This window comes from Pollachius pollachius, assembly GCF_949987615.1.
Source record: "Pollachius pollachius genome assembly, chromosome: 12".
Classification (NCBI taxonomy): Eukaryota; Metazoa; Chordata; class Actinopteri; order Gadiformes; family Gadidae; genus Pollachius; species Pollachius pollachius.
This window is the reverse complement of record NC_136945.1, coordinates 13764674-13779583: the sequence shown is the minus strand read 5'-3', so window position 1 is coordinate 13779583 and position 14910 is coordinate 13764674. Positions and strand designations below refer to the sequence as shown.

Here is a 14910-nt window from a genome sequence, read left to right as displayed (position 1 = left end):
ATGAAAACAGAATCTGTAGCTGTTTGCCATCATCCACACAGGGCCCTCCAGGATCTGTTTGTTAAACAAACTAAACTTCGCTTAATGTGAGAAAATAACAAGGCGCCATAATCCTTCTCCCCAATTAGTAACCCATGGCTAACGACCAACACCGTACATGGTCTAATGATGTCCATGGGACGCCCCACATGATGAACCACACCTGGGAGAAAACACGGGTAGCAGCCGCAGCTGTTTTAAACAGCCTGATTATGAAGAAACAGTTTGTAGCCGGTAGATGTTTGGGGTTGATGTATGGCGGATCCCCGGGGTTGCTCGTGTAAGACTGATGTCCGCTATCTTGCTCACTTGGTCAATATATTTCCCCGGCAGCAGCATTGTACACAAAGCTGCATGGCTTCCGTTTCTCTCGTAATACAAAGCCAATAACAAATTACTTAGCGTGCAGGTATTAAACTACACTAACACTAACCCCTCTCTGTGCGGAATAGTGAAAGTAGTGCAAATCTGAATAAACATTGGGAAAAAAAGTTGATTTTTGTTACGATGGTTTCAGATGAGATTAGATAAACCGAACTTGATTAAAGCTGTCTGATCTGTGAAAGGGATGGTCCTTGCCTCGAGCTACGGCCTACTTTACAGAGAAAGGTAGCCTGTCGAACATAGCGTTATGGATCACTCCGCCCAGCTAATTCACCATAGAGCCCGAGCACCTGTCTCGCTGGGTCTCTCCATCCGCCTCTCTCACTGGCGCGCCGAGGAAACCTCCCAGCGGCGGTTGCTGTAGTATGTTGTCAACGGAGAACCGCGCATCAAATTTACTTTTTTGGGATTGCCTTATTCATTGAAGACTTATTCAAACTAGAAAGGCTGTAAAAAGTTATTGATATTCTGCTCCCAATGTGATATTTTTTTTTATATATATATCGCTCGAAATAGGATCTGAAGCAATGGGGGCGTTTGGAGTGATGATAGGGATGTTGCATTACGCCGGGCTTTATGTTCAGATTAACACCGCTTTCAAGACTGTTGGATTTGGCGAAGTAGACAACTACCTCACTGGAAATGGTAAGTTATAAACACCTTCTTTGTTTCAATCGATTGTTAGCCTACTTATTTGTGTATGTTTAACACTCAAATGAAGTACCAAACGGAGTTATGATACTACATCATGTGTTGTACTTACAATTTGTAATGCAAATCGTCAATGTTAATCAAATGATTAACCAATAGACCATTGCAAATATCTATCTATCTATCTATCTATCTATCTATCTATCTATCTATCTATCTATCTATCTATCCAATGTCTATCTATATACATAGATATGCTTTCTCTTTTTCATCTGAAATATTATAGTAAGGGTTTTACATCATGTGTGACCTGCGTGAAAATACTTGATAGATATATTACATATATACAAGATATTTTGAGACATTATGATAATTATTTTCTCAATTGTAACCGTCAACAACAAAGTCGTAAAAGTATGTTTTCTTTTCTATAATTTAAAAGTATATTAACAATTAATCTCAGCACATTTTAAATAAAACTGACATTTCTCTGTAACTTTTGCAACGCAAACAATATCTCTCCAAAGTATTTTTTCCCATAATGCCAACCCTCCTGGCTGATATGCATGAAGTGCATTATGTCCATTTGAAAACAGAATACTTCTGCTGTTTGGGACACACGCCTGTGTGCTTGGCATGTGCGTGGTTCATCCAAATATAGTCTCTGTCTCTCTCTCAGAGCAAGCATGTCGCTGATGGAAAATAGTTTTGAGAGATTGTAGAGAGTATAAATATATATATATATATTTTACATGGATATGGCACCATGAATAATCTGATCCTTTTGATCCAATTATTTAATTCTAACCAATTCCTTGGTCCCCTGCTATGGTGAAAATCATGCCCGGGTTGCATTCATTCCTCCGGATATAGTCTGAAACACTCACTGTGTCATGCATGTGACACAGCTCCACAGCTTTTATTATTTTGTTGACAACCATTATGAACGCACCAAAGCAGATTGTTTTTAGTATACCGTTAAAACGGCTAATGTTGAAAGCATAATAGGGTTACAATGACTTGTTGTCATTAGTTTGTTCGCATATTGACCATGCTCCATATTACACACCACTGCAGCTCTCTCTCTCTCTCTCTCTCTCTCTCTCTCTCTCGCTCTACAGTCCCCCGATAGATTTACTGTAATTCAATGAAAAAGTGTGTGATTACCACTTCATCATCGTGTCTCCACCGGCCGTCCCAGGAGCCGGCCTCTGCTTAACTTTGTATCTTTGGTTCAATTTAACTTGGGTACAGAGTAGCTCTGCAATGGATTAGCTTCCCTCGACAGGTTAGAAAATCAATTAGTACCCTGCATCCAGAGGGAGTTAATTAAATAGGGTATTAACTGCTGTTTGTCCAACGCTCAGACTATAGGCGTAGAGTCACCAGTACAGAGAGCAGAGATATACAACAATGGGACTTCGCTGTGAAAGAGACCTGCAAATATTTGATTGAATTAAGCTGCTGATTTGAAAGACCCATTGAAATTGCAGCTAAACATCATAACAAGCAATGTTTCTCTATCGTTGTGAAACAAGAGCAGCTGTTTTCTTGTGACGTTATCACCAGATGTTCCTGTGGCCAGGCATGGGTTGGCCAGGTTGGTGATGAATTGCCCCCCAGGCGGGGGGGGGGGGGGGGGGGGGGGGGGGGGGGGGGAAGAGGAGAGAGAGAGAGAGAGAGAGAGAGAGAGAGAGAGAGAGAGAGAGAGAGAGAGAGAGAGAGAGAGAGAGAGAGAGAGAGAGAGAGAGAGAGAGAATCATGTAGAACGGAGGACCCTTTCTTATGTGCGCCGGTCCAGAGAAACCCTCCTTAGATGCTTGTTTATTTCCGATAAGAGTTGTTAGTCCCTGTCACAGTTGGCTGCTATCCCAATCCCCCCCCGCACACTATCACTGATGTGGGAACACAATACCTGTGTGTGTGTGTGTGTGTGTGTGTGTGTGTGTGTGTGTGTGTGTGTGTGTGTGTGTGTGTGTGTGTGTGTGTGTGTGCGCGCGTGTGTGTTTGTGGGGCTGGACATAAATACATTACAATTATCATATGACGGGAGTGATGAGTAATAAAATCAGGGAATTTGTGTGTAAGCGTGTGTGTATCAACCGGTGAGTGATTGTGTGTGTGTGTGCGCGTGTGTGTGTCATTATCAGGCACATTGTGATAACCTATCCATGTATCTCCTATCTCCCACCATCACCTCTATATACAAGGTCTCCAGTGCACGGCAACACAACCCTCCTTCTTCCCCTGACTTTGACTTGAAGGGATGTTCTCATTCAGACCGTGGATCCGATGTGGAGCCAGTGGAGGTATTGTTGGTAGTCGTATTGTCAGACAGGAGACGGAGAAAGAGAGAGAGAGTGTTTTGTTAGCAGTGTGGTGGTGGAGCACCGGAGACGGATGGGTCTGGTGGCTGTTGATTGTCCTTCGAGAGCAGACAGATGTTATGAGGGGCAGGGTAGTATTGGGCTGAATATATATACTGTAGGTTGAAAGGGGCGGAGTTATGCCTTGCCTGTTTCCTGTCTATTTCACCAAGATATGTCACCTAAGATAAGTGTATTTGTGAGTGGGTGAGGCTATTCGTAACCGGATTGTATTAAGCATATTTTTACACTTATAAATTCTACATGGTGTTCTTTTAAAACCTTTCAGATTCTATTTTAAAGTTTGCTACTGCCTGCTGAGTTTGTGTTGCCAATTATGAGCTTACAGATCCCCGCCCCTTGCAACATGATAAGTTAGAAAGTATATCGCCCCATTTACTCTGATTTGGCCAACCATCAGCCTTAAGATGTGAATCAATAGTCGTATTTTTGAGACAAGCCACATGGAGCCAACTTGGTTTGATCCCTGGCTTCACTATGAGTCGCTTTGGATGAAAGTGTGTTGGCCTGTCAAGATTATAGGAGTGAGTCCTGGTGGGATGTTGCTCAGATGCCAAGATTTAGTTGACTAATTAGGGTCTTAATATCTTCCAAGAAACTTATTTTAAGAAATTTAAAATACAGAGGTCAGCCCATAGTAAACATTGGGAGTTATCTATTTGCTATATAAATATATCTATAGAGTGATGCAGTTTCAACAAAGAAATATAGGAGAGAGTAGGTCAGTAAGTCATCTTTCATACTATCTCTCTTTGCTTCGGTTACTTAGTTCCCATTCTCCACCTGTCCACCAGATGTCATTATACTTTTCCCCTTGCTTCACTGATCCTGCCACTCCCATCGGCAATCACTTCATTCCCCTCACCTGAGCTCCCTTGTCAATCTTCCCACCTACACCTCCATCCCTCAACAGTCTCTCCCTATAGACCTGTACACCAGTTCACTTTCTTTGTTCCCTTGTAGGTCAGTTTTAAAAATAAATAAATATATATATATATATATATATGTATATATTTGTGTCCTTTCCTATGTGTTCCTGCTGCCCTGCTAGCACTGATCGTGACATCATAGTCAGTTGCATGATAGTATATATTTGCATGTGGTTACCCCTATAGAGCATCATTGGAAATGATCCTTTCTGTATATATTTGTAAGCAAAATTTATCCTTTCTATTTACAAATGCATGAGATTCGACGTTCATGAGGGAGAGAGAGAGAGAGCGAGAGCCAGAGAGAGAGAGAGAGACGTTATGAGTCTTGCCCGAAGGCCCCCAAGCTCCGCTACGTGGTGTCACCTTCAGCGGTGGCGTCCCAGCCGGCCCTGAAGTCTGCGTGTGTGGGGTGGGGAAGGTGGGACAGGCCCCTGCCGTAGCTTCCGTCCCTGGGGCCTTGAGAAATGCACTCGCGGAGCCCCGGCCCATCAGCCGTACCAGGCAGACGGGCTCTCACTTGATTACCCACACCTTTTGTATTTCATTATTCTGCCTTCCACCTTGAACTGAGAGTGAAGTAAGGCCATTACTCCCTCTCAAGGAGAGGACCGTCGTCTTCACCACCCCCCTCCCCGCCTTTCCGCCACATAAACAGACTGCATAAACCGAGTTCTCTTCGGTTTGTTGTTTCCTTTGTGGTTGTAGTTATTTCAAATTGTTTTGTTCCAGTCATTTGAAACTAGGCTATACATTAATCAGTTAATGCCGTTAATGGATTGTGCAACTTTTTGACTCTGTCATTGCAAGGTCATTATTAACATTGAGGTAAGCGTTCATTGCCATTGTAAAATAAAAGACGCCCTACAAATTAAGAAAGGCGTTGATATTTGCCACGCACTGAAATGATTTAACTTCCAATGGTTTTAATATCTGCAGTCTGAGTTTAAGCCTTTTAAGATCGGAAAGAATATCTGCAGTAGGACTAATCTTTGTTATAAAGAAACCTTGCTTATTGTTTCCCACCGTAATCCTGTGGGCTTCTCTGGTTATTAAAAGCATTCATCAAATAAGTGAGACCTATCGTACCTGCTGGCACTACACACACTGGCCTCTGACGTGGGAATCAGGTCTGCTGGCTTTTTGTGGCAGCAACGTCTCCACATCACTGATGGAGGAGTCATAGTCCTCGTTTTAGTAATCTCAGATCCACCCTCTATGTTACAACCGAATATCTGGGGGGAGACGGCACATGGCCTGGGCTGGAAACTAAAAACGGAAGGGGCAGAGTTAAGCCTTGTTTCCTGTTTCATTACAGGGAAATTCGACCAAAGTAAAACGCATTAGGGTGAGTGGATATAGCTTTCAAAAGAGCCTTTTAATACAATTATTTATACATTGGCAAGTTTTCACAGAGTTGATATGAAACCTTTGCAGACACTTTTTTACAGTTGACTAGTGCTGTCACGGTTTTATGTTCACAGTTATTAGCCAATTATGCGCATACAGATCTCAAGCAACATGATTGGCCTTAACAAATTAGAAGCAAGAGGTAAACGCCCCACTCAGCCAGATTTGAGCTCATCCGCCATCAGACTTTAGTTTTGATTATTCATCCAAGGTCTGGTCTGTGGAACTACCATTTTAGAAGCTGTCCTCTCTGTGGGGATGTGTTACTGCTCTTCAGTTTAGAGATGTCTGTACTTAACCTGGAGATGGAGTCCCCATAGCACTCTCAGCTGATAGCTTGCAGCTGAGCCCCTCTTCAAAACCCCATCTTTCTATCTATACCCTTGACCTGTTCTTTGCTCTTACACACATACGCCTTACCTACTGGTGAGTTGGTGTGTTCTTCCTTGTTAGAGTTATGTGTGTGTGTTGCCCTTTCTTTCACAGCGTCTATTGATTTGCAAAGAAATTAAGCATCTAACTCTAAATTATTTGTTTTTGAAATGAACAGCTCATTGATGAGAGATATGAAGAGGATAGGTTAACCGTGCTTCCAGAATGCAAAGGTCAAAGTAACATAAACATCAATAACTATTCAAGGAAACATAATTAAAATATTTTTTTTGTTTGATTTGAGTGGTTCAGAAGACAAGAAGACGACAATCTCTCACTGTCTCTCTCTCTCTCTCCCTCTCTCTTTGTTTGCTCAACAGTTGGACTAGATTCAAGTTCTTTGTAGTTAGCCCTCTATAATTCTTACAGAGCACAGCATCCCAACGGGTGGACGAGAAAAGGGCGAGAAGGAGAGAGACAGAGAGAATGACACATCCACCTTTGTGCCACTTGCAACATATCCATCTCCGTTTGCATGGCACTCACAGAAAATCTGATTGAAGCAATGTCTACTTCTGGATTCAAGCTGTGTGTCTTCATTTCCTCGATATTGTACACTTCAGCCTCTCTTTATTTAATTATTCTATCCTTTCGTCTTAAATCTTTAATGAGTTTTCAGTGGATAGGCCTACCACCACACCAGCAGCCATCCCTTTGTTGTTTTGGACCTGAATATATTGCTGCCCGTGAGCTAACACAGTTAAAACTACACCCAGGGGCACATTTTTTAAATCTGTGTGCTTGCATCAAAACAAGCCTCACATACCACCTCTAAAAGTGGATTATGACAGTAGTCCCTTTATGAAAATCTATACTTAGAAATGGCAAGGGCAGGCAAACACATCCGTCATATGAACAGTAGCTTCAGCCTCCTCCGAGGGGAGTCACTACTTATCGATATCGCAAGGCGCATGTTTTGCTCATCATGCCAACATTTATAAGCGGTGAATATGTTTGCATCGATTGGGTATGGTTTGTTTAATACACACAACCAAACCGTTTGGAATATTCTATGAGCAGACTGTGTTGGGTCTTCCATTGACATACTCGCTGTTGTCTCACAGGGGCATGGATCAGGGTATCTGCGAAGCCAAGCGTTTTGACAAGTGTCAGATCAATAAGGCCAAGACAGAGAGGAGGAGGAGGAGGAAGAGGAGGAGGAGGAGGAGGTGGAGGAGGAGGAGGAGGACGAGTGAGAGCCAACCAAGCAGGAAGGAGTTTGAGCCAAAGGTTTTAACATCCATCGATGGTGGTGGCATAGTACTGATGCTAGCTTCATTATGTTTGTCTTCCTTTGAACAGTTGATGTAACACAATGAAATAGATATGGAGGAATGTACATTTACGTGAGCTGCATTGTATGTTAAATAATAACCCTAACTGCAGTTGACGTATTGAATGACAAAATCGTTTGATTTCATACAAAATAAAATAGTGTTGATTGAAGAGGCAACAGCATTATGTTATAAAGCATTTACATTTCTTGCATAAAAAAAAGATGAAAAAAAAAAGGCTAACGGAACATTTCCGTGGGAAACTGTTTTAAATACATTCACAGTGTTTGTTTTTACCTTTGTAGGTCCGACTCTCCTTCTGCTCAGAATAAGAAAAGATACTCAACCTTTCTCTCTGATTTTTGTTGCAGTTTCTGACTGCCTGGTGTGATTGGAGACACAATGAACGTCTATGTGTGCATGTGCCTGTGTCTGTGTGCTTGAGTGAATGCTTGGGTGTGTCTGTGTCTGTGTACATGTGTGCCCGCTTGTGTGAATGTATATCTGTATGTTTGTGTCACAGCAAGCCTGGAATACTTTTTCTGAAAAGATGATTATTTAGCAATGGCTCACACCCTGGAAAGCCTGGAAGAGTGGCAGGAAAGGAATATTCTACTCTTATACCTTGTACACACACACACACACACACACTCACACACACACACACACACACACACACACACACACACACACACACACACACACACACACACACACACACACACACACACACACACACACACACACACACACCACACATCTCAGAGCTGGGGATCAGAATGGCAGTGCAGTGACCTTGCAGGCCTGAACCTGGTCACAAGAATGAGGACTTGCTCCTGCAGATCCTGGTCCTTCATAACCCTTGACTGCACTTTAAAATAGAGAAAGAAGAAAAAATATTTATGTGTGTGCGTGCGTGCTTGTGTGTGCTTGTGTCCCTTATCAACTTTAATTACAAAAATGCTGGAACTCATGTGTTTACTTTTGCGTGTGTCTGTGTCACTACAGCAGCAAACCTCATATCCATGTTTCTTTTGACATCAACATTTTCTATTCAGCGCGACAGATGTTGCTGTCACACCTCTGCCGCTAAGATATTCCAAGGACATATATAGATATAACAATCGAGACGATTTCTCATACAGAAACTTTTTTCCAATAAGGTACGTGCAGCTCTCAGCTGTTAAAGTGAAGACTTTTGTCAGCAGTTCTATGTGACTGGGTTGGGCTGATATGTTTAATGCATGCAGGGTACAGAGCGATGTCTTCCGTTTTGATTCATGCTTTCCAAGCGTTGGGGAGAAATGTGAGTTTGAGTCACTATAGCTCCGTGGGCTGGGGGCCCTATGGAACCACTGGAGAGGATCAGTGAGCAGTCACACACCTTGGGAGTCCCTGCACAGCAACAGAGCGCTATGAGGAGAAGTATAGAGGAGTCGGATACATCAGATTGTCTCTGTTACTGAGCAACAGGCGTGGAACACGCACAATATACACACACATATACACGAACCGTCACACACATCCCAGCAAGAGATTGAAAAAAAACCCTGAAATGACCTTGTAGCGCTCAGCTCCAGAAGTCCTCAATTAACCATGTGCACACACACACACACACACACACACACACACACACACACACACACACACACACACACACACACACACACACACACACACACACACACACACACACACACACAGGGAATGACACGGCCAATAGAAGGTATCTTGGATTGTTTTGTATCTATATTTTAGAAAGACTATTTTAAAGGAAAAAAAGCTGATTAAATACAATAAATATTTAGTCATGGCTTACTAAGGCAGCCACTGAAGAAATATTGAACATGTCATAAATGAGCCAGGCACTAGTAACCATGATTCAAAACTAAGCTCCTACATTGAAATATTGAGGCACAGAGAGCCAGCTCAAAGCACTGTAGCATGACCCTTATGAGTCATTGTTTTGATTGACAGCCCTGAGAGAACAATATGTTCTCCTGTGTCCGTGTACCAAAATCCACCGATCTCAAGGATAGGAGTTTGTTATTTGCCCTTGGATCTGTCAGTCTTTCAAGAGGAAATAACAAGAAGGAATAAAGTACAGCAGGAGAGAGCAGTGGAGAAAGAGAGGGGAGGGAGCAAGATTTTAGAGACAGAAATTAGAGTGTGAGCAGTGTGTATTTAATAATAACATTGTGTGCTGCTGTTTTGCACAAACTCAAGCTTTTGTTAAAGGAGTGTTTTTATCGGCCATCCTCTCGAGACAGAAACACCTAGATGTAATATTCCTCAATTATATTGATGTGATTTTAGTTTGAATGCAATGCCTCTGTAAGCACGAGTAATGTTCTATAAACTTGTCCCTGATGATAGAATTCAGCGGTTGCATGCTGTGTTTACTTTTTTATTACTCATATGTTTATAGGGTAAGAGTTAGAATGGGCATATAGTTATAGTACATTTTGTATCTCTTCATAATTTGTATTATCGCTTCTTACTTTAATTAAGATCTATCCAAATCTAATTGTCCTGACCACTCCAGCCCTATGAACCATAGACATAAAAAGATAGACGCCGCATTGGCCTTTGGATCATTCGTCAATGTCGCCTCCATATTTAAGAGGCCACCACTGGCCTGTAAACAAGGACAAGTAAACAGGGAGCTTCTCTGAATAAAAAGCACCACAACTTGTACCTTTGTCAACCGATTTAAATTAAATTAAATAAATAAATAAATTAAAGTCATTTGTTATCAAGGGTTTATGGTCTACATGGAGTACAACTTTTTCTTTTTACAAAATATGTATTTTATGATTTAATGTGATTATAAAAATCTGCTAATTTTCATGTGTTTTCCCATCAATTCAAGGGGGCACGACAGTTGATTGGTGCTATTGGTTTTCCTTGAAAGCAATGACACACTTTTTATTTCTACTCAGTGCAGTGCTGGGGTTTGCTCTCTGAGAGAGTTCACCATCAAACTATGTAGAGCTGCACACTGTTGTTCCTACCCTCTCTCAGTCTTAACCTCTCCCTAGTATTCATACCATGTTATTAACGTTACTGCCCCTTTTGAATTCAATCTATCTACCCAATATTGGGACGTTTATTTAGCAGCTCCTAAATTTATCTCCCTGCTACCCCCAGGAGACGTTCCCCTACAATACAATATCGATTCTAACACATTACCCTAAATGTCCACAGCCCTGCAAATATTAGGCTAACAAAAGCAATACAAAGAAATCTATTAGTTCAGTAGTTCTCATGCAGGCCTGTGATATTTTCACATGGTCATTACATCAATACAGCCATCAGCAGGAAGAGAGTGAGAGGGGGAGAGAGAGAGGGAGAGTGAGAGAAAAAGAAAGCGAAATAGAGGGCAGGAGAGGGGTAGAGCATGTTTTAGAAGTTGTATAATCGAGGGCCTAATGGAGTGTGATGCCATTTGTGGCTTGTGATTTGGTTTTGACGCATTGTAAACCTACGTGGACGGCCTGAGGGGCTACTTCGTTGTACATGAAGCAGATTCATTAGTATGCTACAGAAAACACGGTCTATGCAAGGTGGATTTGGCATTGAACTGATGGTAATGTTTGACATGTTATTTATACTCGCTCTGATGTGTCTCAAGGGTTTACATTGCATTTGGTTCTGGGTTTGAAACCCGATGTCCGCAGCCTTCATGGAGACATCCTGGAGCAAACCTAACCCGGTTCCTCTAAATCTAATTCCTGATAATGAGTTAATAGTCTGCATGTTATGCTTAATAATAATGATGTTGTATTTTGTTTGATTGGCTCTGAAGAGAATACTGCCTGTATGGTTTATGCAAGCAGTGTACTCTGCTTGAATAAACTGTTCGTTATTATATTATTGTCATTCTGTTGTTGATGTGTCCTATTGTCTCCGTGTTGCATATCAAACACATTGGATTTATATCTTCAGACGCTGCATCTTATGTCACGTCCTGTGATTATACCTTATGTCTTTATGTGTACCTATTCTGATGCCACTGTCTGAGTTGTCTTAGGAGAGCTAGTTATGCTTTTGATGCTGTGTGTGTGTGTGTGTGTGTGTGTGTGTGTCTGTGTTTGTGTGTGTAACTGAAAACTCTCACATCTACATTAAAAAACAATCAAATCAGGCTAATTTAATTGCATACACATCAAGCTTGTATTAATTGATACATGAGTTACAGAGAGGCTATGCAAATTACAAAAATAATTAAAAGCGAGTAGTTTGACTTATTACTTCACACAACGGATGCAACGTTATTTTATACGGCATATGTTTCTTTTACGCGTCATGTACTTTTTCTTAGGCTTCGCTTCACATGAGTTTTCTTATCCTAAAGTGCAAATGACACACTGAATACCACACATTAGTCATGTGCCAGTTTGATGAATACTCCTGCAGAATAGATTACAAAAACATGACTTTTTCCACCAAACTCTCAGTCAAATAACCAGCTTTCATGTCTCTCTCTCTCTCTCTCTCTCTCTCTCTCTCTCTCTCTCTCTCTCTCTCTCTCTCTCTCTCTCTCTCTCTCTCTCTCTCTCTCTCTCTCTCTCTCTCTCTCTCTCTCTCTCTCTCTCTCTCTCTCTCTCTCTCTCTCTCTCCCTCCCCAGCGATCTTCACCGAGGTTCCCCATGACACGACCACCCAGAGCGGGGAGGATGTAGAGATGGCCTGCTCCTTCCGGGGGGCCGGCGCTCCGTCCTACTCCCTGGAAATCCAGTGGTGGTACTCGAAGAAACACGGGAGCTGGCAGCAGCAGAAGGAGGAGGAGGAGGAGGAGGAGGAGGAGGAACGCCGGCCAGGCCAGACCATCAGCAACAACCAGGTGAGAAACAGGACATTGGTCCTGGAATACAATGTGACTGAATGTGTGAATGGCAGGCCTCAGAAGAAAAAGGCCAAGAGTTATTCATAGTGTTAGTAGTATGATCATCAGTTTGACTTTAAACCAGAGCAACACTGTGCGTGAAATGATCTGCTTTTCTGCGTCTAGTTGTGCTGCCAGGGGATTCAAATAAGTATATCTTGCAGTAAATTGCCTTTCGTGTTAGCGCTATGAAAGCACACTTCTCATTCAAATTAGAATGTAATTAATGTTTTTTAACAGGTTTCTTACAGATCAGAAAGAAACATCATCATCTTTCTTTTTCACGAGAAGAGTCTTTTATATACCATTTTAAAAGCAGCAGGTTGGGTTAAAAGACTACAGTAATTTGTCCTATTCACCCTTTTTTATTTGGATTGTACCTCCTCTCTTTCCTCCACTCTAGGCTAATAGAGACTCTTTTTTTGTAGGAGAACACAGAGGCATCATTTATTATGGATGACTTTGCATCCCACCAATCTAGTCACATCTTGCTCACATGCATCATGGAGACACACATGCAATATTAGCCACAACAGAGAGCCTGCGGCACAGGAAGGCATTGATAATTGCTGATTAGCATTCGCTAGCATTTGGGAAACATGTTAGCTTCCCCAACATGAGGGAACTCAGACTCCCCTCTTGCGCCTCGAGACACTATAATTGGCACCAAATAAGAAATAGATTTTTTAAATCACTGTCTCTCTCCTCCTGCATTATTCATACCTATACCCCGAAGAATACCTTGTTGCCCCCGCACAGAAACTCTCATCTGAGTAGATTGGAGCATGCACGCACACATATTGACACACATACACAAACATAGAGACCCAGACACACACACACACACACACACACACACACACACACACACACACACACACACACACACACACACACACACACACACACACATATTCTCACACACACACACACACACGGAGATACACACAAACACTCGCACACATGGATACAAACATAGACACACACACAAGCAGACACTCACTCACACAGGCACACATATATGTGTGCACATAGTTATTCAGGAACACACACACACTCACATAACTAAAACATATCCTCCCTGCCTCGTATGCACACACACACTCATCAAGGCTTGATGTTGTGGAAGTTTTTCGAGCAGAACAGTTATATAAAACGGCAAAGCTCATTGATAATGTTATCTTTTAAAGTATAAACAACTCTGCTTCTATAAAGCCAGTGGACAGTGCTCATCTAATCTTTCCTTTTCTCATAACATGTTCTTTGTTAACTGTGTGCAGGTGGTGCCTTTGGAGCAGATGTCCAAGGATGCAACCAAAATAAGTGTGAGTCAAAACTTTAAGAAGCCCTAGACTTTCAGCGCTTAGACTATTTGTATTGATTTGTTTATTATATGTTTGCATCCTTGAGCAAGAAACCACTTAGCAGACACATTAATCAAAAGCAATTGAGGGTGAATTTATTAATATAATCAATCAGCATTCAGATAGTTGATAGGCATCTTGCTCAAGAACCATTCGGCAGCCAATCAAACACATGCGAGTCACTTTGGATTGAAGCATCCACTAATGTTTTTTTTCTGATTTTGTATTAATTTTATGGACAGGGGAGGGACAGGAAATTGGGTTGGATGTGAGATTGGATGAAATGCAGCATAGGATGGCAGGTTGGACTCCAACCTTGGTCACTACGAGGCGTATCGCCTGTGTAGCCATAGCGCCTTAGCTCTTAGTGCCACTGAGCCTCCAGCATCTGCTGAGAACCACAGTTCAAATCCTCAAATAAAAAAAGCTTATCCTCTTGAATGCCTGACACCCGTTGGGGGCCACCAGGTGGTGAAGGTTGCCGGCAGCAACATCTCCCACAAATTGCGCCTGTCCAGCGTCAAGCCGTCCGATGAGGGCACCTACGAGTGCCGCGTCATCGACTTCAGCGGCAGCGTGCCCCAGCACCACCGCGCCCACGCCTCCCTCCGCGTGGAGCCGCACAGACCGGGCCTGAGATCAGCTGACCGGGACCAGACTTCCAGGGCTCAGCAGACCTCCAGGCCCCAGGCGGCAGGGGGCCCCCTGCATGCCCACCCCGGGCACCAGGCGGCTGGGAAGGAGCTGAACAGAAAAGACGCCATTGGTGGTCGTGGTGGTGTTGCTGACTGTGGAGAGGACTGTAAGGTGCTGTAAGCTGGTGCATTAGAGAGAGAGAGAGAGAGAGAGAGAGAGAGAGAGAGAGAGAGAGAGAGAGAGAGAGAGAGAGAGAGAGAGAGAGAGAGAGAGAGAGCATGTTTCTGATGTTTCCACTGTAAAGGTTGCATATATCATTTAAAACATCATGAAGGACCAGACCCGGACCCTTTGTGTTTATTTAACGAAACACACCCACTGGATGTTATTAGGGTCTCATGTAGAAATTTAGTTTGTTTCGATGCCTGTGTTGTTGAATGCCAAATAGGGGCATGCTAATATGTCACTAAGTCCATTAAGTTCCCTTAATTTGTGTTTTTGCTTTCTTGTGTTTTA

At 42.5% G+C, this 14910-nt stretch overlaps 1 protein-coding gene across 1 annotated transcript; it reads left to right on the top strand.

Annotated features, from left to right (window-relative positions):
• Nucleotides 1-950: 950 nt before the first annotated feature.
• vstm2lb (V-set and transmembrane domain containing 2 like b) lies at nucleotides 951-14574 on the top strand (the record flags this gene model as incomplete). The annotated part of the gene is made up of 4 exons (XM_079748787.1): nucleotides 951-1068; nucleotides 12138-12352; nucleotides 13675-13719; nucleotides 14227-14574. 4 exons carry the CDS (start codon nucleotides 951-953, stop codon nucleotides 14572-14574), a joined length of 726 nt encoding a protein of 241 aa, XP_079604913.1.
• Between the last annotated feature and the right edge of the window lie 336 nt (nucleotides 14575-14910).